The sequence below is a fragment of the Desmodus rotundus genome, chromosome 6, assembly GCF_022682495.2.
Source record: "Desmodus rotundus isolate HL8 chromosome 6, HLdesRot8A.1, whole genome shotgun sequence".
In the NCBI taxonomy this organism is placed as follows: domain Eukaryota; kingdom Metazoa; phylum Chordata; class Mammalia; order Chiroptera; family Phyllostomidae; genus Desmodus; species Desmodus rotundus.
Genome location: NC_071392.1, coordinates 974,831 through 996,892, shown reverse-complemented (window position 1 = coordinate 996,892; position 22,062 = coordinate 974,831). Strand labels below are relative to the sequence as shown.

Below are 22,062 nucleotides of genomic sequence, written 5' to 3'. Positions count from 1 at the left end.
GACGGCAGTGAGCGAGGAAAGGCACTGCGCCACAGATTGTTCTTCCTGGAGGCCGCGTCCCTTCTAACGCCCGACGTGGGCCCATTTTCCCATTTTACTGTGTTTGCTGGCCTGGGTGTGAAGCCTGAGGTCAGCCCTCCCTAAGCAAAGCCAGCATGCTCTCTCCGACCACCCGGGCAGCTTCTTCAAAGAGCTCACCCCTCTCTGTTCTGAGCCTCTCCCACAGCTCTGCCTCACCCGTCCCCTCTCTCTGCGCCCTGCTCTGTCCTGCCCACTGCCTCTGCCGCCGGCTTCACGCTCTTGCCCAGGGGGCCTCCTGGTGCGCTTTCCCACGTGCTCACCTGGATGCCGGCCTGCAGCCTCGCTCTGCGTGGCGGCTGTTTCCAGTAGCTGCACCTGGGCCCTCTCGGGCCAAGCACACGTGTGCTGAGTGAATGCCACGGCCCACGAGTCACGTGGTGACGGCCTTGCTCTCTCGACCACGTGGTGGGTGGAGACTAGATAAGCAGAGCCCAGAAGCAGCACAGGCTACGCCACGCTGATCACGGCCCTGAACCACTGATGTTCTCGGAAGGTCGTGACCACCCCTTCCTTAACCGTCCCGGCCCTGCGTGTCTTCCCAGGGACCCACCTCCACCTTCCAGCACCAGGACCGAGTGCCAGTGCTGACGAGAGCCTTGGGGATGGGGACAACCTGCTGGGTCCCTTCCTCCCCACCCGGGGCACCGGGCCTGCACTCCTGGTCGACTGGCCCAAGTCCCTGGTGAGCCGAGCTGTCTTCCACGGCTACACCGCGTCCGGTATGAGCACCCCTTTGTCTGGGCACCTCGGCCGGTCCAGGATGGGACACCAGCCCCTGCCTTTCCCCCGCACCTTCTCTGTGGACTAGGCAAGATGGGGTGGGGGATGGGGTGCAAGGCCTCTACGAGCGTGACTGTCCCTCTGTGGCCTGCAGCCAGGGGCCCCATTTGCAGACGAAGGGGAAGAGGCTGCCACGAGGGCCCAGGTGCAGAGGGTGGTGCTGGCCCCTCGTGCGTGTGTGCTCCCGGGGTGTGGGTGCACCCACCCATAGACTGAGCACAGGCCGCTGCCTCCGAGGAGTGCTCCCGGGGTTCCGAGCTCAGGCTGCCTGTCGGGCGGAAAGCTGGACATGAACTTCCAGCTCCGAGACAAGGGGGCAACGACCAGCTGCTGGCATCTCCAGGCCCAGCAGGGCCACCTGGTACCTGTGTCACCGTCCCCTTGGGAGTGCATCTGCCCTGCTGTCCTGCAGAGTCCCCAGCGAGCATGTCCCTGCCGCCTTCCTTTCCTGCAGGGGCCACAGGACAAACGGTGACAGTAAAGCCGTACTCGCTGAGCCCTGGAGCGACCTACGTCCTACAGGCCACCGTGGGTAGGTGACCCTGCTGGCCGGGCCTGTCGTGGGGCGGGGTGGGGGATTCAGTTCTGGTCACGGTTTTTCCTGCAAGTTGCAGCCACATGTTCTAGGGGCCTGGCGTCCCCTGTTTGGCCACTGTCACCTCCCCGCTCATCGGTGCTTCCTGTGTCAGTGTCCAGGGAGGGAGGGCTGTGTGTGCATAGCAGCCGCTCCCACAGGATTGGGGTGCGTTCACGCCGGGGAGCCTGAGGCGGCGCCTTTGCTTCCACGGAGCTTAGTCGTCCGGGGCAACTCGGCCCCTGTGAGCTGGGGGGCGATTCCTGTGACTGCCGAAAGGCCAGCAGCGCCGTTTCTGGGGGTGCAGGGTCAGTGGGTTCCATGCACCTGTGTGGTGACCTGGCCCATGTTCCTCTGGCATTTCCGTGACTCGGGGTGATGTCTTCCTTTTGGGGAGTTTCAAGACTCTTCCCCTGTGTCTAGGGTGTCCCCGCATCAAGCACAGAGGGGCCAGCAGTCTACAGGGCGGAGGGTTGGCTCCGTGTCCTCGTCCTGCAGGGACCGAGGCCCGGTGGGTGCCTCCATTTCTGCAGCTTATTTGCTGGCTGTTCACCCTGGTGAGAAACGCAAGGTCGGCTCACGTCTGGCCAGGGGGCGCCCTGGCTAGTCCCTGGACAGCATTTTGAGTCTCAATGGTTTTGCCGACGTCTTTGTAACTGTCCTTCTGCCCCGCCCACGATACATTCCGAAACTGAGCTCTGGGTCCCAGGAAGCCCACCCTCAGCTGGGCCATTTCTGGAATTGGGGGGATACGGGTCGGTCCCAGTCCCCGTGCCACCCCCCGCCATGGCTCCCTCTCCCCTGTGGCTGCCTCAGCGGGCCACCCGCTCCTCCCCAGGGCCACTCCTGAGCTCAGCGCGGTCCCCGCGAGAACTCCCGGGCAGCTTGGCAGGGGCCGTCACCATGTTCTGACCCAGCCTGCGCTGTGGCGTCAGTCCTCCGTGGTAGGGAGAGGGTAGGACCGGGAACGTAGGGGACAGGCCGTAGTGCCCGCCGTTGGCGTGAGGGTCAGCGTCATCTGCGCGTGAACAACTCAGCGCGTGTGACTCACACCTGAAGTTCATCTCAGGAAAGAGACACCCGCGTGAAAACAACCTCCTGTGCGAGAACAGTCGTGATAGGGTGATTAGCGACAGCAGAAAGTGGAAACAAATGTTTAGTCATTCATCGGGGAACATTCACTTTGACACGGATGCTGAGTGCTCTGTGGCATCACAGGAAACACGCATGACACCGTATGTGGGCCCCCAGGTAGGGACCTGGCCAGTCTTGTCTGCCGGGGCCTCGGGCACGGCTGCCCCACCGAGCCAGCACCCAGCGAAGAGGGTTGTGTAGGTGGGTGCAGCACGGCGGGGTCCTTGGCCCCTGGGTGCCCCCCGGAGGACGTGCTGGCTAATGCACGTGGCTGGGCCCCGGTCCTGACCCAGCAGACCTGGGTGGCCCAGGAGTCCCTGCCCAGCAAGTCTGCAGGGACCCGACACCGCAGGCCGGCGCTATACGGGGGCATGTGTTTTCAGGACTTGGGTCCGCCCTGTCTCTTCTCCCCCGCAGCTTCGGGGCTCAGCTTCCTGGGGAAAGCTCAGCTGTACTTGACCGTCAATCAAGCCCCGAGGGGCGTGGCCTGCCAGGTGCAGCCGCCACGTGGCCTGGAGGCCCACACCGTCTTCAGCGTCTTCTGCACCTCGGGCAGACCGGTGAGTACCGCGGCTCCTGAGGGCAGAGCTCTCAGACCGCTCTCTGATGGACCGTGGGGCCCAGAGCACCCCTGGTGCCGGGCCAGTTGGTGTCGACGGCCAGCTGCTCCTGTCCCATGTCTGCGGGCCCCTCCAGAAACTGCTCCCCCCGCCCCCCGTGAGTGTCCTCTGGAGGCCCTGCCCCGACGCCCTGCTCTGAGTTCTGAGGCCAAGAGTATTGCCCCCATAAGGGCCCTGCCCCATCCCCCATCTGCCGTGCCTCCCCGAGAAGTGGAGGGGCAGCCTCGTCCCTTCACCCCGAGCAGCCCTGAGCTCCCTGTGTCTGTGGCTGTCGGGAGGCCCCACTCCTCGGAGCGACAGACGCAGCGTGAGTGGTGCCCCCCCGCCCAGGGCACCATGAACAAGGGGCCCTGCAGGCGGGAGGCCATGCCTGCTTGTGCACTGGGGACACTTGTCCCAGCAGCCGAGCCTCTGTGGGACGGAGACGGCACAAGTGCCTGTTGGGGAGTTGTAGGTCTGTTCATGGGCGCTTCTTCCTCTCCCTGGATCGGGTCGCAGGACTTCCGCTACCAGTTCAGCTACCGGGCAGGGAACGCTGCCCAGCGCACCCTGTACCGCGGGACCGAGGCCCAGTGCTACTTCACGCTGCCTGCGGGGGAGCCCGGGGACGGCCACCAGGGTGAGTGGCCGGGCAATCGGGGCGCGGGCTGCACTTGCTCACAGTCCTAACCCTTTCCCCTGCTTCCCAAAACTGGGAAGATGAAGTTCTTATTTAACTTCTCTGAGGAAGCTGCTGCTTAGTGTCGGTCGGTCGCCTGCTTTTGAGTGCAGACAGGATGAGTCACGTAAATGCATTTTGAAATCTGAAACGGCGTCGGTGAGAAGATGCCAGGAACGTTCTGCATTCGAGACCCCGCTGCCCCTAGTTCACTCACGATGGGCATGGTCCCGGCAAATCCAATGTTTGCAGGTGGAGCCGGGCCCCGGCCTCCCGCTGGAGGGGTGTGACGGGAGGGACAGGATACCGTGCTGGGGAGTGTTGTCCTCGGAGCCCGTCCCCCTCCCTCCAGCCCTGACCCTCCCCGGGGACCCACTCCCCCTGAGCCTGCGGGACACACAACCACGGAGTGAAGTGCGTGGACCTGCAGGGCCCAGAGCCGTGAACCGAGGGTCTCCGGGTGGCAGTGTCTTATAAGCTTCCAAATAGTTCCAGCGTGGAGGGAGGTGGAGTCTCTGATCTAGTGGTTTCCTCCATGTGGCTGCTGAGATTCTTTCCCCCTGATGTCTGAGCAGTTCACCCGGCCGGTGTGTTTCACTCTCACCCCCCTTCGGGCCCAGCCTCCCCCGGGTCTGGCTCCAGGGAAACCTCGGACCAGGGCGTGACCTCTCAGTCTGCGTCCCCCTCTCCGGGCCTCCTGGCCCTGGTTCAACCGTTTCACACACATCACATTTCTAATACGATGGACTCCCGAGCAGGCGGGGGGTCATCGGGGGCGTCTCTCTGCCTCCCTCCGGCATACGGTGCATGGCCGGGGACAGGTAGGCCGGCATGTGTGAGTGGAGGATCCGCTCCCCAGCCCCCCATACGGTGGTCACTTGCCTTCCAGGGGGCGCTGCTGCCCTCTGGCTCCGGCACTCACACCCCCGGTGCAGCCCTGTCTCATGGGCGGTGTGGTCAGCCCCCCAACATGGAGATGGGCCAGCAGGGTCTGGGCCTGCGGATCTGTCCCTCCATGGCTGCCGGCACTCGCAGAAGCATTGGCAGACGGCCCCACTGACCCTCCGCTGCCGTGTCCCTTCCAGTCCTGGTGTCCACAGTGATCACCGATGGTGAAGGCTCCCAAGCACAGCCGTGCGCCACAGCCGTGACCGTGCTGCCGCGTCACCATGGGGACCGCTGCCCCGGCAAGGACGTGTGAGTGAGCTTCGTCCGTCTGCCCCACCCCAGCCGACTGGGGGGGGGGGGCACAGTGGACATAGTGGCTCCCACTCTTCTGCAGTTTGGGTGCTGCCCACCTCCCCACTTCCTGGCCCACGTGGGACCCCAGTCTAGCTCTGCACCTCCCCCCCTCCGCGGCCTTGTCCCTACGCCCCCTGCTGGTGGCTGGTACCTGTTCTGTTCTGACGAGGCATTTGCAGAAGCTGGCGCCGCTCCTCGCTGTGTTCTTTTCGGGTTCCCTCGGCCCAGGCCAGCTCTTCTCCGAGCCCCTCCCTTCCTGCCCCAGCCCAGCCGGGAAGCGTTTCTGCAACCGAGGCCCTCCCATCTGGTGGGCAGGCGGGCACGTCCTGTGGTGTGTCGGAGCGAGGGTGGCAGCACATCTCTTTCCCGCAGATACACTTCCAGCCTGAAGAACCTGTCCACCCTCCGGCTGATGGGGACGCCCGAGGAAACCCGGAACTACGTTTCCGTGACCACCAGCGTCCTGAGTCGCTGGGCGGAGGACGGGAGCCCCTCCTGTGGCTTGTGGCCGCGCATCCAGGACGCGCTTGTTTCTGCACTGTGCACCTCAGCTTCCCCAGACCAGGTGTGACAGGGCCTGGGCCTGGCCGGGTCACCCACAGGTGGTCGTACTTGGGAGACACACTGGGTACCGAGACTGGGTGGGGCACTCTCGAGGTCTGACGCGTGGCTGTGGCCTCTTGCCTGCTCCTGCGTCTCTCAAACCGGCACGGCTGGCTTCCTAAAGAGAGCGACCTGACCCGCCATCCCCGCAGACAGGCCCCTGTTACTGTAAGAGGGACCTAGGTGAGCACAGCCCAGTTGCAGCTCGGGAATGACAGGTGCAGCTTCCCAGGCCACGACCTCGCGTACAGAGTGTCTGAGGCCCCTGTCCCCCATCCCAGAGAGCAGGGACATCCAAGAGCACCCGAGTCCACTGTCACCACGGCACAGGCGCTGATACCGCTCCTCTCTCCTCCATCACTCCCGCTCACCCTCACCGGGGTGCGCCCTGTGCTGGCCTCCTGGTCCCTGCTCCCACGTGTCACCTTCCGGTGGGGCTGGGAGGGGGCCGGTGGGAAGGGGGGAGGGGTGCCCCACCAGCAGGAAAACGTGGGACCAGTGGGCGGTCTCTCCAGACATAGGGGGCCTCCCTTGGTCCCTGAGCGCAGAAGCCGGGATCTGCCCCATCTCTGCCCGAGCGAGCGGAGCTGTGCAGCCGTGGACCACATGGCTGACCTCCTCTGCTCTGCCTCCATGTCCTTGTCCCGCCCAGGAGGAAGTGGCCGACTCTGTCCTCGTGCTGCGGGACCTCCTCCGCTTCCCCAACAAGGTGAGCCCCGCTTTCCAAGGGTCTCCCTGCTTTTCTGCGTCGTGACCAGGACCTCACCAGTTCCAAAGGATGAGCTGCAGGGTTTTGACACTGAGCTTGGAAGCAGGACTTTCCCCAAGAGTGCGGTCAGCCAGCTCCGCCCCTCGGGTCCCTGCTGACACCTTTCCCCGCGTTGCAATCTGAAAGCCCGAGTGCGTATCAGGTCAGATGAGGGTTATTCTCTCCATTCCGAGTCGGCTGCGATGAGAAGCTGCCCCTGTCTTGGGGCCCCTCCCAGTGTTTTGATGTGTCACTAACCAGTCTGATTTTATTGCTGGGGAAGCGGTGTCTTTAGGAAGCTTCTGAGCCATATGCTGTTTGGACAGGCACGACCGGCAGAGGGGGCCTCACTGCCCTCTCAGACGTGTGTGTCAGTGCATGCCAGGCGTGGCCAAGGGCACAGGTGGGCGGGTTCCGTGGGGTCCCTCCACATGGACCTAGGGAGCTCAGATATTTGCGGGGCCCTGTGAGTGGGACCGGACACAGGTGCAGCGCCCAGTCTGGGGCCCTTGAAGCTCAAGCAGGAAGCGTCACAGTTGGTCTCGCTGGGTGTCCCCTGGCCTGTGGGCACATGTTTGGAAGCGTCTCTTCCATCTGCAGCACCTCCCGCTGTTCTCGGGCAGAATGGTGCCAGAGACTTGCAGCTCAGCCCTGTCGTAGCTGAGTGGGGAGTGCAGTGGGGACGGCCCAGGGGCTGTCCTACCATGTGCCTGGAGATGTCCATGGGGAGGGTTTGGGAAAAGAGAAAGGCTTCCACTAGCAGAGGCAGTGAGGGCGTTGCAGGGGGGCTGCGAGTACCAGGTAACGGTCTCAGTGATTCGGCAGCAGGGACGGGGCCTGTGTGGCTGTGGACACAATGACCGTGCAGGGGGAGAGAAGCTTCTAGAGGGGGGTCCACTTCGGGAAGAGATCTGTGAGGTGTGGTTGCTGGGGTGCAAAGCAAGTAGCCTCCCGGCCTCGAGGGCTGTGAGAGGTGGTTTATCCTTCCCTTTTTCTGTGAGTGAGGAAGTGGTCCCTGGCCAAGACTCACCTGCTTTCCCTGTCTCCCTGGGGGGGGCGGGGGGGGGGGCGCATCCTGGACCCGGCTCCAGAGCTCCGGGTCCGGTCGGCTGACTCCACAAGTCACAGTTCACTCTCCAAGAGTCAGCGTCCTGGCCCGTGAAAGGACAAGGGGACGGGAAACGTCCCAGCCATGTGACTCACTTCGCAGAGACCGCACGCCCTTCTTTGTCACTTGGAGGGTCAGGATGCTGACCCTTAGCAGCGGACTGCCGCTTCCGAAGTCGGGGCAGACGGGCTCGACCCCGGGCCCTGGAGCCCTGGCACGGGAGTTTCACTCCCGGTGACGCCGGGCAGGGTGGCGGCAGTGCTTTGTTCTCTGTTCCCATGCAGCTGAGCTTCGCCAGCGCCGATCTCGTCCTCAAATATGTGCGCTCGCTGCTGGCTCCCGGGCAGCCCTCCGGCAGCTTCGTGGCGGATGCGGGGCAGGTGCGGGAGCTCGTCCTGCTGGTGGCAGGGGTCCTGGAGGGCACGGACCACAGTCCCCCGCGGGGCACGGCCCACCTGCTTGAGGAAGGTGTTCAGGTCATCTCGGACATGCTGCTGGTACGTCGCCCTCTCCTCTGTGGCACCCCCTCCCCTCCCCTCCCCTCCCCTCCCCTCCCCAGCATGGTCCCTGTTCAGTCATTGCTTCTCTTGAAACCCCAAGTGTGGTGGGTCCCTGAGGGTACGGGGCGTGGGGTGCTGAGTGGCAGTGTGACATTTGGAGGTTTTCACTTGCTGGAGTCCATGGGAGCATCCCGGTGACCGTGGCTGCTGCCCGTCCCCGTCCTCTGGGAGTACAGGGACTCTCGTAGATGGCCGCCCCTACCTGCTGGTGCAAAAGGCGTCTCTGCTGACAGAGCAGGTGTTTCCACTGCCATGACCTTGAGAAATTATTCCAAGGGTGAATTGGGTTCCTTCCAGAAGCTTCTGTGTCACCTCAGTCCCTGAGTGTCCTCCCCCCGCCCAGACCTGCCCTTTTTCTCATGGAAACCAGGTGCAGTGCCAGGAAGTCAGAAAGTAAGCGAGCGCTCAGCCTGGCCCCGTGACCTTGGCCGTGGCCTCGGCCGACACATTCAGGCACAGGAGCTGCATGCTGGGCAGCCCGTCTCCGGGCCCCTCGGGCCCCTTGAGAGCTCGTCCTCCACCCCCTGGGCTCAGAGCCCCGGGAAGAGTAGCGGTTGTCACAAATGAAAGATGTCCCGGGAAGGTGCAGCCAAACAGAAGCAAACAGCATGTGTCACTGTCCTTCAGCCGAACGTCCTCGTACCCAAGTCTTAGCTCAGGCACAGAGACCCGGCCGGTCTTTCCCGTCATTTCCGCCCTGCCCAGCCTCCTCCGGACAGCCAGCCCTGGCGTCAGCCTCTGCCCGTGCGGTTCCAGGGCTGCCTGTCGGCGGGCCGAGAGCGCCAGCTCCACGTCAGCGCCGGGCAGATGGAGTTCCACTCGCAGCTCCATCGCCGCCCCGGGAGCTCCGTGCTGACCCTGGGCCCGGTCCAGGTGCAGCTGCCTGCAGACCTGGCCACACAGGAGAGCCCCTGCTACGTCAGCCAGCTCACGCTCTTCAGGGGGAGCCCCACCCCGTGGGGACATGCGCCTGGTCAGGTACAGTCCACGGGGACCGGGTGTGGGTGAGGACAACGGGGACAGGATGGCACACGTGCCCCTGGTGTACCACGCTGCTGTCCGGGTCATCTTGCAGGAAAACCTCAGCAATCCCAGGGGTCCCCATACCCAGGACACAGGGCCCTCGGAGTGCCCTGCTGGGCCCCGCTGTCCCACCATCAGAGCCAGAGGCTGGCATGGGTCTGAGCATGTGTCCCCGCAAGGCTGGCCACAGGGTCCCCAGCGGTTGGACAGAAGAGGGGACCAGAGTCAACGGGGGCCTGTGGCAGTTGGGTGTGTTGTGAGGTGCCTTGTGGTTCTGTGGGCAGCCATGGGCTTCCCTTCTCCTTCCGTTCTGGAGGCCAAGGGGATGACCGGGGTCTCAGGGGCGGGGCAGAGTGTCAGCACTCCTGGATTCTCTGTGCCCTCCCCCCCCTCACGTGCCCTCCCCGCTCATGTGCCCTCCCCAATGACGTCCGACGGAGGAGCATGCAGACGAATGGCAAACTCATCATTCTTGAAAGCGTTCACACCCCCCTCCTTTTTAGGGAAACAGACGTGGCTAAGCAGCCCCTGAAAATAACCCTAACTAGCATGCAAAAAAGAAAGTTAAAAAAGGCGATTGCGCAGAGACTGGCCTCTGCGGAGGAGCAGTGAGCAGCAGGGCATCTGAGGGGCCGAGAGCACCTTGTCCCGAAGCCCCGACCCCGTGGCCGCAGGGTTAGGAATCATGGACGCGAGGAAAGCTGTCTTCAAAGCAAGATGTTTGATGTGTTTGCTCGAAACAGCATCAGCTCTCGTAACCCACGTGGACATGGACCTGAACGTCTGGCAGACAATAAATCCACCTGGGGTTTTAAGGAATTAGGAGAACCCTAATATGGCCAGTTAAGTGCTGTCAGTCAGGGGTCCTAGTGACTGCGGAAGATTTCACACACACAAAAACATTTATTGTCTGCGCAGCGTGTCCCCAACACCTAGGGGGTGTCCCACACGACTGCGGCAGAGTTCTCGGCGGCGCGGCTCCCAGCCCAGTGCGCCAGCCCTCTGGGGGCCCCCGGCCACCCTCACTCGGCAGGTGTGGCTTCTGTATGATGCTTTCAGAACCCCCGAGGATGATTGATTTGAGAGCCACACAAATGGGGCCCTGCCCACCCCCTTCCGCACCACAGCCCCGGGTCCTGCCAGTCTAGCCGATGAACCTGTGTGTGCTCAAGTGCTGCCCGCCGCCCCCCACCCCCCCGCTCCACGGTGGGGTGGGTTGTAGCAGGGGAGTGGCTGGTGTCACCACCCGAGGTGCTCTCTGGGTCCCCAGGTGGGCGTGGTGCTCGCCCTGTCTCTGCACCCCTGCTCTGGCAGGAGGCCCCTCCACGCCCAGCGGCTGAGGACGCCCGTGACCGTGGAGTTTGGGGAGGAAGACGGCCCGGTGAGGACAGCCCTGCTGGGTCCCCTCCGCTGCACTGCAGCTGCGCCGGCAACTTGTTTTCCAAGGGCAAAGTCTGCCTGCTGTGCACCAGCCTGCTCCTTTCCCGTGGGCTCGCAGGGCGACAGCAGAGATGAAACGGCGTTCGTGTTGCTTCGGGACGGAGTGAACGTCCATCGCCTCGAGGGGCCCTCCGGGGTGCCCCCCGAGTCCCTGCAGATCCGGGTCGAGTTCTTGCAGCCGGCCGCCAGGGCCTTCCCGGTCCTGCTGCTGGTGAGGTGCGCAGGGCTGGAGCGAGGTGGGCTGGACCGCGAGGTGGTCTGGACCGCGAGGTGGTCTTGTGAGTGAACTGGCACTTCTGATGCAGCGTGAGGCCGGCTGTGTAAAGAAAATAAGTGACAGCTCGACCAGGAGTGTGCCACCCAAGGCAGCGTCCCCACGGGCTCGTGCGCTGCGGGCCGACTCGCATCCGCCCTGCCAGCTAAGCGTTGGGGCTCAGAGACCTGCCTGTTGGCTGAAAGAGCTTGGGGCTTCGCTTAGTCTTTGTCACACTCAGAAGGTGACGGATTCTGAGCAGTGTCTCCCGGTCACCACGCTGTGCTTGCTGCCCTGTGATTGTCACTGCCTGACCGCTAACAGTCACCACATGGGGAAGTGAGTGTGAGCATGCCCGCTGCACTCAGGGCCGCCCCGCCCTCCAGGAGCCCACCAGGTTCCTGCTGGCTGGCTCCAAGTTTGTTCTATAATGAGTCCAGTGAGGGATGAACAGAGCAAATGACATGAGGTGGGGGGGCCTTTCCATCCCTGCCGTCTCCCTGTCGTGTGGCAGCCATTGGGAGGGAAAACCAGGACAGGGCTGGATGCCAAGGCTTCCTGTCCACCCCCAGGTTCTCAGAGAAGCCGACGCCTTCCCACTTCCTGGTGAAGCAGACGCACTCCTGGGAGGGACTCGTGGCGCATGTTTCCGTGCCAGCCTCGTCGCTGCGAGGTGGGTGGACAAGCCTCCCTTCACCCTTGGCTCTGTGCCGCTGACGGAGCCCCGCGGAGACGTGCGTGTGTGGTGGGCTGCGCTCGCTCAGCCCCGGCCCCACCGCCCGCCGCCCTCTCTGCCTCGGATCTGGGCTGTGCCGTTCTGCGACCTCGGGCTGTGACTCCGGATTCACTCGAGCTCTTTCAGGCCCCGCCTGGGGGTACCTGTCTTTGCTGGACGCGGACTACGACAGGGACCCTCCGAACAAGCACTTGGCCGAGGCCGTGAGCTACACCCTGCGTGTCCAGGGGGTCCGCTGCCTGCTCTGGGACGCAGGGCAGTGGACACCCGAGAGCCTCCCCCCACAGCCGGGCGCTTCTCCGGGAAAAGTGAGCTGCAGGTATGGACACGGGTCTGCGAGAGGACTGGGGTCTCAGTGGCTGTGTTTCCTCCTGGGGTCTTCCTGACCTGGTCCCCTGGGAACACGGGGCATGTGTGTGCGTCCCCAGCTGTGCGTCTGTCCCCAGCGTGGGACAGCCTCCAGGGGAACAGGGTCTGGAGATGCACTTCCCTCGGGGAACACCATCCCCCGCTGACATGTGGGGCAGCACTCCACTCGAGTGTGGGCTGGACGAACGAGTAGGCGGCAAAGGGTGGAGCCTGGCGTGGATTGGCTCTATTCTTGGTGGTCGGGCACCGGCCTCTGCTCCCACCCGCCCGCTGCCCTGTGACCCGTGCACCCCTCCCCTGCAGCAGGGGGCGGGGGTGAACTCCGTGACACGGGCACAGTCCTGCACCAACTGGGGTGGCCGCGCAGGCATTTCCGGGTCTGTCAGCCGTGCTGCTCAGGTAGAAGACACCATGGCCAGGTGCAAGCTGACAGCCGTGGTGGAGGCCATGCTGAGTTTTCTTCAGCATGTGCAGAAACAGTCCTTAAGAAAATCAAAGCCGGACCATTTTCTGGCTGCCCTTTGGGGCGGGTGTGTCCAGGCCATGACGTATATGGTACGGCCGTCACCGTCCGTGGCTCCTTGTGCTCCGGTCTTCACTTGGCACGGCCCCGCAGGGGACACGCAGACCTGCTGGAGACGGCACAGCGTTTCATTCGGGATCGATATATTCGTTTCCGCGCTGATGCCATCGTTCACTCTCTGTCACCTACCCTTCTCTGTGGGCGACGCCCGCCGAGCCAGGCACGGAAATCAGGAAGCCGGGGCCTGCTCACAGGACAGGGGAGGCAGGTTTCCTTTTGGAAAAGCCAGTCTGCCTAGTGGTTGTTGTGGCAACGGCAACACCAGGGCTGTGGCACCGCGCACAGTCTGACCGGTTGCTGCACTGTTCCAGGGACCTCAGCACGTGGCCCCAGGGCGTCACAGAGATGGCGGTGCGGGGGTGGCCCTGGGAGCTGTGGGCGCAGACTCAGGTGTGGGCACCGGCCAGGCCGTCACAGGCCCCGGTTCCCACCCAGTAGCCAACGACATTAAATGGGCCTGAGTCCCCCTGTCCCACTGGGCCACCCGCCATGCCTCCCCCAGTGTGCCATCCCCTGCAGACACGTGTGGCCCTCACCCATCTCTCCCCACAGCTATGACCGCTCTGCCGCCGCCTTCTCCATCGCGAGAAGAGACCTGAATGCCACCTTTGAGACGGGTGACATCTCCGAGCTGCGGGGGTGAGTTCCACTTCCTCATCATCAAACATCTTGGCTGCACCTCTGGGCGCTCAGACCACCCAGCCGCCGAGCACGGCGGCGGCTGTTTGGTCCGTGGTCCTCGTGACCGCTGCCTTTCAAATACACGTGCTGGTAGGTGATTGTCACCCAGTATCACAGAGTCAGCTACGTCCGTCTGTCTGTCTCTGTACTTCACACCCAGCAGTAGATGGCTGACCACACAGGTCTCCGAGGTTCGGCTGAGGTCAGTTGGGAACGCGGTCAGCTGTGACCGTCAGGTCAGCATCCAAGTGACAATGCTGCCCAGTCTGTGGGTCCTGCTTCCTCTCGTTGTCCCCAGAAGTGCCCCCTTTCAGGTGACAAATAGAGTGCCCTCCTCTGTAGCCGCCATGTGGGTAGAACAGGTGTACCAGGTCTGAAAGGTGGGCAGGCAGAGTGGGCACTCCTCTGCCTCATCCGTCTGTCCATCCATCAGCCACACACAGCTCCCAGCTGCCTGTGGCCGTATGACTACTCTGCTTCGGGTGTGTCGGTGGGGGGGGGGTCTGCTTTTCCTGGTGTGTGGGCTGCGACGTCCCCTCCCTTACAGCTGTGTCATAGAGACGCTGCCTTCACTGCTAATCAGTCGTCAGGAGGTGGGTCCTCATATACCAGTGGGTGGACCCAATAGATAGTGACCAGTCAGTGACACCACTGAGGCCGCCATGTGAGGGTCACCAGGGGCCCGGTACTGGGGCTGAGGACAGCAGGTGCAGCTGGTCTTTTAGACCCCCTGGGTGGGGGGAGACCCTCCTCTAGGTGTGTGCACGTGTTAGTGTACGTGTGTGAGTGTTAGCCACTGCACATGTGTGTGCGGGTATGTTAACCCATGTGTGAGCCCATGTGCATGTGGGTGTGTTGACCAGTGTGCAAGCCCACGTTAGCCCATGTGTGTATGGGTGTGTTAACCTGTGTGTGAGCCCATGTTAGCCCGTGTGCACGTGGGTGTGTTAGCCAGTGTGGGGGGCATCAGCCGGCCTCTGGCCGCACCTCTGTTTCGTGACTGCTGCCCTCGGTCCCGCTCCGTCATTCGCAGGCACCCGGCAAACCCGCTCCCCGGCGTCGTGGTGGCGGTTTCTGCGTTTCTTTACGCACTCCTGGTCGTGAAGGGCAAGCGCGTGGACCGTCGCGAAAGGAGGAAGAGCGGCTGCATCTTCCTGCCAGAGCACGTCCTGCCCGGGCGCCAGCTGTACGCCGTTGTCGTGGACACGGGCTTCCGGGCTCCGGCCCGCTTTACCGCCAAGGTGCCCGAAAAAGATCAGCCCGTTGGGGACATGGGTCTGCGATGCCCCTCGCCCGCCTGGTCCCCCCATGGCCTCCGGGCCCTCGTACCCCCACTGGGCTGAGGGGGTAGGACGGTGCCCCAGTGAATTGAGGTGGTGCCTGGCCTTTCCTGACCCACCCTGGAGGGTGTCTCACAGGACAGGCCATGGGGCCCATGGGGGGCACTGGCTTCCAAGATGGAGGGGTGGGCAGGGCAGGGTCACAGGTTCGGTGCTTGAACTCTCACCCCTGTGTCTTGGTGTCAAGGTTTACATTGTCTTATGTGGTGACAACGGACGCTCGGAGCCCAGAGAGCTCTACTGCCCGGGGAAGCCCCTATTTGAACGGAATTCCAGACACACCTTCATCCTAAGGTATCGCACCTTTCTGCCTGTGCAGTCGGGGAAACGGGCTTGGGGGGCCTGATGGCACCCACATTCTGGCAGGGATACGATCCCTCACAGTCTCATAAAGCGTCACTGAGGGGTGGGCGGAGGGAGGAGCTCTCTACAAGCTAGTGAATTCATGCTCACGGCGGCACTGCTTACAGGAGTTAGCCCCACCCACACGTGGGTGAGCAAGGCGCCAGGTGGTGCAGAGATGGGGTCCGTCTCCAGGAGAACGCTCACCTGTGTTGGCAGAAAAGTTGTGAGACAGCTGTCTTCTCCTGGAGAAGCCTGCTTTCGGGGTTTGCCGGTTGGGGTACTGGGTATTAGCTCCTCGTTAGGAGAGATGGGTAACTGCAGACAGTCCACGCCAGATGGACCTCAGCAAGGACAGAGGGACCGGTTGGGAGGTGCTCCAGGGCCGTGGCTCCGGGCAGCCGGGCACCTGTGTCCTGTAACTCAAGGGGCCCATGGGATTCACTGCCCGACTCCCATGTCCTCGCGGGGCCTCGTGCATCACTTCGTCTGCTGACAGCGTGTGTGTGTCCTCAGCACCCCGGCTCCGCTGGGCCCGCTCCGGAAAGTCCGCCTTTGGCACGACAGCCGTGGGGCTTCTCCCGCCTGGTACCTCAGCCACGTGATGGTGCAGGAGCTGTGTACAGGACGGGGACGGGGACGCGGCTGGTTCTTCCCCGCCGAGTGCTGGCTGGCTGCGGGCCGGAAGGACAGCAGTGTGGAGCGGGAGCTGGCCTGCCTGCACCGGGGCCTCGGCTTCCGGAAGGTAGGCGGCACCCTGTCCCCGCAGCACACTGTGCCCGCGAGGCCACAGGCAGGACACAGCGCCTGGCTCTCCCAGAGCGCAGTGTTGGCACTCTCCTAGTTCATGTGCGTGGCGGTGCCTGGGCCAGCCCCTCCCGGGTACTGCTCGTTCCTGGCCTGTGAGCCCCGGGTGTGTGTCTGTCACCCTGTGTCTGTGAGAGGGACACGGGCACCAGCTGTTCTGTGGGTTACACTTCTGGGCTCCCTGCATGAGGGGTGGCACCCACTGCAGGGGGCCCTCCCGGCTCTCGGGGTGCTCACAGCCCCGTGAAGTTTAACTGCAATAGGCAAAGAGCTGAGGACGAGGGGTTTAAAGTCACTGGGGGCACCAAGCAGAGACACGATCAGTTCCGCCAGGTGAGGGCTTGGGAACAGAGGCTCTAGGGCAGGGTGTCTGGCCTTTCGGCGTCTCTGGGCCACATGTTAAATACATTGTGACATGTGATCACACAAAAACCTCGTGACATTTTTAGTAAACTTACGATTCTGTGCTGGGCTGCGTTCATAGTCATCCCAGGCCCATGCAGCACACGGGCCACAGGCTGGTGGGCACCCTGCTCTGGAGGGAAGGGTGTGAAGACATTCGAGGGCGAGACAGGCAAGGTGGGGGACAGGCGCCCCAAGGCTCCAGGGCCCGTGGGAGGTGGGGCTGGGCCCGGCTGATGCACCGGGAGCGTGGCCAGCCGAGGGACTGTGGACGCACCAGGCCAAAGAAGCACGGAACCGGTTCTCTGCTCAGAAAATGACTGGTGGTCGGCCCGGATTCCGCACCGGTCAGTGCCACTGAGTGCCTCTCGGGGTCCATTCCAGCTTCTGTACTTCAAGTTCACGGAGCTCCTGGAGGACTTCCATGTGTGGGCCTCCCCACACAGCCGGCCGGCCGGCAGGGGCCTCCTGCACACGCCGCGGCTCAGCGTGGCCTTTGCCCTGCTGTGCGCCTACGCCTGCCTCACGGCCCTGGCCAGCACCGCAGGACATGAGCAGGTGAGACACACTCCCTGAAGTGGCTTCCGAGTCCCAGGCCTGTAGGGGCAGCTTGACTCAGGAGGTAGCAAGTCACACCACACAGAGGAGGGTACAGCAGGGGAAGGGACCGTGTGCTCCAGGCCGGCGGTGACGCGGGCCTCCCCAGCACTGGGGGTCCATGGGGCAGCCGGCTCCACCTCCGCTGACGGGCACCGTGTGGGAGCCTCATGCCACCACAAAGCGTGGCTCCCCTGGGGCTAGGGCAGCAGCCCGGGGTGTCCTACGGGATGCTCCTGACTTCATCTAAGGTTGGCAAATAGTTCAACTTTTAAAACCCGCTGACAAAAACGACAGAACTGTCCCAATGGCCCCACTTGGCCAGGGGTAGGGGGAGGCACTGGTTTGCAAGGGGCAGCTCTGGTCTAACCATCCCCGTGAGGCCGAGACGGGTCCTAAGTCAGGGCACGCAGTGGGAACAGAGACACTACCTCCCCAAGAACAGGTCACAGCATGAGTGTGGGGGGAGGGAAAGCGGTCACCTTGGCTTCTGATGACGGCCCTGGGGCTGAGGACACAGTGTGGCTTGTCATAGCGGGTGTGGTGGTGCGTCCACAGATGGCCCCGAGTTCAGAGCTCCTGCCACCGCAGCAGCGGGTCGGCAGGCTCTTGTTTTACAAAGAGCAGGGGCGTAGGATTTGTGAGGAGATGGTAGGTGTCAAGGGGCGGGAAGGACACGGCTGTGTCCTCGGTCATGAAACCTTGAGGGGGCCTCTCCTCCGAGGTCGACCAGTTGTCTGATCTTCCCTCTGCTTCTCTGTACTGGGGACACTTTGGGGACATTCGTGGCTGCTTGTCAGATTTCAGCAAGGATTAAACCCGCCTTGTGTGCTGCAGACCTGGCGTCCAGCAGACGCACGGCAGACGTTTCAGTTTAAAGGGATCCGAACCAGAGAGAAGCGGCAGGATTTCTGCCTCCGTTTCCCCTCTTGTCCCTGGGGCGGGCGGTCACGTGAGCCTCACGCGGGGCTACAGACAACTGTGCTCCGAGTCACCCTGACTCCGGGTGACGCACCTGCTGCCGTTGTCACTGTCGCTGCAGCTCCTGCTGGGCGCCGGCCTGCCCCTTGGGTTCTTCCGGACGGGTTTCCTGTGCACCCTCCTGGCATCTCCGGGGGCTCAGCTCTTGTCCCTGCTCTTCAGGCTCGGCCAGGTACCCGGTCCCGCCTGCGAGGCCCTGTCCTGGGCAGGACCACGGGACCCTGGCCTGAGCCATGTGCTCGCCCCACAGGACGCCCGGGGGCCCCGCCATGCACAGCCACGCCTGCCCCTGAGAGCAGCACCGGCCGCAGCACCTCCAGGTGAGCCTGCACCTCCAGGGCTGGAAAGGTGGGTTTTGTCTGTCGGGGAATCACAGCAACTGGAAAGCGGCCAAATCTGAACGGGAGGGTCAGACGCTATCCCGTTGCGCTAACCCTTTGTGGCCCGTCCACAGGGTGGCGGCTGGATCTCCTGCCTCCCACATGCCCTGGGTTCTTTACAAGGGACGTTCAGCTTCGTCTCTTGTGTTTATGAGACATTTAAGGGGGTCCAGCCCCTGCCAGGGTGGCAGCGTCCTGGTGGCAGGTCCACAGGAAGGCCAGTGTGGTGCCGTCAAGGGACAGAGGGAGAGTATTTCCCCGAGGAGAGGGCCTTCCCTGTAGCCCCGCCCTCCGCTGTGATGTTACAAGGCCGACCTTCTCCCACTCAGGCCCCGGTTCCCATCGAAGCATGCCACTGGCCCAGACCCCACCCAAGGTGAGCACAGGCCGGCAGCTAATCCTGAAAATCCGACAGGAGGCCTCCTGGCTCCCATCGCGGCTGCAGTCTGGCCCCTAGGGTGGGATGGACACGGGGAGCCCACCTTGTGGGTCCCACAGATGCAGAAGGCCACTGCCTAGGATGCAGGCCACAGGGAGGGCTGTGCAGGCATCTCTGTGGAAGGGCAGCTGCGGAGGATGGGAAGTCACTCTGTGTGGTTAGGGTGACACTCTAGCAGCTGGGCCTGAGGGCCAGGGCAGGGACAGCAGGTCGGGCAGAAGGGGTGCTGGGCAGCAGAGGGCGGGAGGGGTCAGGAGACACTGCCTGTGCTGGGTGCCCGTCAGGCCAGGCCTGTCACACCCGGGCTTCAGTGTGACCCGTGTGTGTGGAAGTGTGTTGGCACGCATGTTCCTGAGCTTTCTGGTCTCCACCTCCCTGCTCAGAGTCCGCGTCCTGAGTGTTGAGGCATCCCCAGGCCCGTGTTCCCAGCCTGCTTTCGCCTCCGCAGCCCTGTCCCCGTTGTTCTGGCCCCCCACCCAGGCTGGCCCCCAGCCCTGCAGCCCGGGCCTCGCCCTGCCCTCCGCTCTGGGTCGGAAGCCCCTCTGCAGGTCCCGGCTGCTGCGAGGAGCCGTCAGTAATCAGTGCCCCATCTCGGCCCAGGCTCCCCACCACCCTCTGGCCCGGGTCTGCCTGGCTCCTGCCCCAGGATCTCTCCCCTGCCTGAGGCCTGAGGAGGTTGGCCAGGCAGGGCTATCTCCCGAGGGCTCACAAAGGTGTCGCTGTGGAGGGCACTGGGTTCCATGGACCACAACCTCATCCTGACCTTGTCTTTTCTAGCAAAACACATTGGCTGCTCTTTCTGGGGCCACCCAGGCCCGGAGCACAGCCAGCAGCAATGGGGCAAGCCACCCACCCCCTGACCTGGAGGCCCGCGGGACCGACCTTGGCCAGCGGGCTCCAAGGGACAGGAGTGGCCACTGCGTTCTTGGTGCACAAGGTGACGTTGCGGGGGTGGGCTATGTGGGGCCCCTTCCTGCCACATCCCGCACTGGCCACTGGGGGCGCTGGGGAGCAGAGCAGGAGTTGGGCCCACTGTGACCGATGACCCTGGTCCCGCGTCATCCAGGCCCATCTGAACCAAGGCACCAGCGGTCCCCGAGGCCCAGTGATCTCCGAGTACGCTTGCGTGGTCTGCTCGTGTCTTTCTAAAATGTCACTGGTAGACGTGTAGCTTTTCCTTAAGTTTCCTGAGACGTGAAGCTTCGCGTTTGTCGATGCAAAGTAGGGTGGATGTCACAGCTCAGGCTGTGTCCCAACTCCGTGACGGGCGGGGGACAGGGTTGGAGGGACCCGGGGGCTGCGTCACACACGGGGGCTGCTCCTGGGTCCCGGGGCGGGCGGGGGGGACAGGCAGTGCTCAGTGTATCCGAGGGGCACGGTGTCGGGCCCGGCCCAGGGGGCACATGGCGCTGGACCCCTAGGTGGCTCCCTCACAGCCTCTGGGAGCCAGCCGTGGTTACTGCTCTGCTGCTAAGTGGCCGCCAAGGCCTCTGTCACTGGACCCAGGAAGAAGCTTGGTTTCAGTTCGTGTCCAAAAACCAGAAAAGCCGGTGTCGCAGTTCAGAGCCCACCAGACGGAGGGACCTCCCTCAGTGGGGATGATCAGCCTCTCTGTTCTGGTCCGGCCTTCGCCTGATTGGACGAGGCCCACCCACCTTGGGGAGGGCTACCTGTGTCACTCAGCGCACTGGGTCCTCTGTTCAGCTCAGGACAGTATCAGCTGAGTGCCCACCCTGTGACCCAGTGAAGGCAACACACACAGTTGACAACCGCCCTGGGTGTGACGAGGTCCACTCACACACTTGCTCTATATTCTCCTCCTCAGCCCCCGGCCATGCGTTTGAAGGACTCGCCACATCCCGGCAGCCCTGGGTGCCACCGCCGTGGTTGGGCTCAGCAGCGTGGGCCATTTGCGGGACGGTCTCCGTGGCCTGTGGCTTGGGGACAGGATTTCTAGGGTACAGGTGAGCGAACATCCCCAGGTCTTTGGACGGCGAGTCTACCACTGACCAGGTGAGGAGTGTCCTGTGCTGACCCCCAAGGGCGGCTGGGCCCTGCTGCTCCGGGACGGTAGCCCAGCCTGACAGGGTCCCACATGTTATGAGAGGTTGAGGGACCCTCACCCCAGGCAGCGGGGAGCCCGGCTGCTGAGCTCCCGAGAGGGTGAAGGGCATGTCTCTGATTGCCTGTCACTGGCGTCTGAGAAGGCGCACACCTGTGTCAGGTGTGGCTGAGCAGGGTCACAGGTCGGATATTGTCCCACCACACACCTGCCTTGGCCTGGTCCCTGCCCAGCCCAGGTCCCTCCTCAGCAACCCCAGGTTACTCGTGTAGCTCCAAGGGCCCCCAGTGTCCTAACTGTGATGGGAGCACTGGCTGACGGCGCCCCGTTTTGGGAGGAGCGAGTGCGGCCCTCCGTGTGAGCCGGTACTGTGGGCCTGGGCCCGCAGGGCCCACAGACACACAGTCCCTTGTCACCACTGTCATGGCTGCTGCCCCGCCTGTCCCCACTGCCCTGTCTGTGGGTTCCTTCCTCTCTCCCCCCTAGCAGCTTCAGGGTGGCTGACGTGTCCCCACCTCTCTGTCAGGCAGAACAACATGCCCGCCCACTGCCCCCCAGTACCCCACCTCCACCCACAGTCACCTGCCACAGGGCAAGACAGTCCAGCCCAGGGCCTGAGCATGTCTCCCCGGGCGTGTGTCCCCGGCAGGTTCAGCCCCGCGCGGTGTGAGCAGTGGCTGGGCCTGCTGGCTGTCTCTGTGACCTGCTGCATCTTCGTCACTCAGCCGCTTATGGTGAGCAGCTCTCTGTCTCGGTCCCATCATGGGGCCCAGGAGGGGGCTGGTGGCTCTGTCTGGGGACCTGTTGCTGCTGTTCTCGGCTTAACGAGAGAGACGGGAGGCAGGGCCAAGCTGCGTGGGACGTCAGTCTCACGCAGTCCTGGGCACCCCGTAGTTCCTTCGTGACCTCAGAGTGGCCACGCAGGGAGCCAGCGGGCTGGGTCCTGAGGGCAAGTGTCCATGTGTCAGAGCTGGGCCGAGGGGCTCTGACGGGGAGCAGGGCCAGCTCCACAGGGCACAGATGGGGGTGGTGACTGCTGTGTCCTGTGTCTCCTTCCAGATTGGCCTTGTGGCCCTGGGCTTCGCCTGGAAAAGGAGAAGCGATGCGAACTTTTTCACTGAGTCTTTACGAGAAGCCACCGAGGGCCTGGACGCCAACCTGGAAGGCCTCTCCCGCAGCCACACGCCCCATGCGCCCAGCAGCAGCGACCCCAGCGGAGCAGGCGCAGTGGAGAGAGTGAGGAGGGTCTGGGGTCTGCGGCCGTCACTGAGCTCCAGGAGCCATGCCATGGCCTTCGTGGGTGTCGGGATCACACTCGGAACCCAAGCCCGGTTGCATTTTTGCAGACCTGGGGGGTGTGTTAGTTTCTTAAGCTCCTTTGCACACACGTGATGGGTGAGCTCACCAGATCTGCCCCCTTGGCTTTGCCCCAGTGCTGAGGAAGCAGACCACCGAGAAAACGAGCTTGTTGTAAGAACCTGAAGCAAGTGAGAGATGGGACTCTTGGCTCCAATTTTGG

The 22,062-nt window shown here is 63.5% G+C and overlaps 1 protein-coding gene across 1 annotated transcript in view; it reads left to right on the top strand.

Moving 5' to 3' along the window:
* PKD1L1 (polycystin 1 like 1, transient receptor potential channel interacting) overlaps nucleotides 1–22,062 on the top strand; it is a 51,561-nt gene that overhangs the window by 17,381 nt on the left and 12,118 nt on the right. The window contains exons 16-39 of the mRNA XM_053926577.1: nucleotides 645–800; nucleotides 1,316–1,393; nucleotides 2,987–3,129; nucleotides 3,688–3,808; nucleotides 4,933–5,044; nucleotides 5,462–5,654; nucleotides 6,345–6,401; nucleotides 7,833–8,045; nucleotides 8,865–9,086; nucleotides 10,402–10,512; nucleotides 10,630–10,787; nucleotides 11,397–11,497; nucleotides 11,687–11,879; nucleotides 13,065–13,151; nucleotides 14,227–14,434; nucleotides 14,721–14,827; nucleotides 15,392–15,620; nucleotides 16,469–16,642; nucleotides 17,724–17,982; nucleotides 18,372–18,418; nucleotides 19,259–19,418; nucleotides 20,307–20,445; nucleotides 21,193–21,277; nucleotides 21,603–21,779. Of these exons, the coding sequence (XP_053782552.1) occupies nucleotides 645–800; nucleotides 1,316–1,393; nucleotides 2,987–3,129; nucleotides 3,688–3,808; nucleotides 4,933–5,044; nucleotides 5,462–5,654; nucleotides 6,345–6,401; nucleotides 7,833–8,045; nucleotides 8,865–9,086; nucleotides 10,402–10,512; nucleotides 10,630–10,787; nucleotides 11,397–11,497; nucleotides 11,687–11,879; nucleotides 13,065–13,151; nucleotides 14,227–14,434; nucleotides 14,721–14,827; nucleotides 15,392–15,620; nucleotides 16,469–16,642; nucleotides 17,724–17,982; nucleotides 18,372–18,418; nucleotides 19,259–19,418; nucleotides 20,307–20,445; nucleotides 21,193–21,277; nucleotides 21,603–21,779 (3,530 nt within the window). The remainder of the gene's footprint in view (nucleotides 1–644; nucleotides 801–1,315; nucleotides 1,394–2,986; nucleotides 3,130–3,687; nucleotides 3,809–4,932; nucleotides 5,045–5,461; nucleotides 5,655–6,344; nucleotides 6,402–7,832; nucleotides 8,046–8,864; nucleotides 9,087–10,401; nucleotides 10,513–10,629; nucleotides 10,788–11,396; nucleotides 11,498–11,686; nucleotides 11,880–13,064; nucleotides 13,152–14,226; nucleotides 14,435–14,720; nucleotides 14,828–15,391; nucleotides 15,621–16,468; nucleotides 16,643–17,723; nucleotides 17,983–18,371; nucleotides 18,419–19,258; nucleotides 19,419–20,306; nucleotides 20,446–21,192; nucleotides 21,278–21,602; nucleotides 21,780–22,062) is intronic.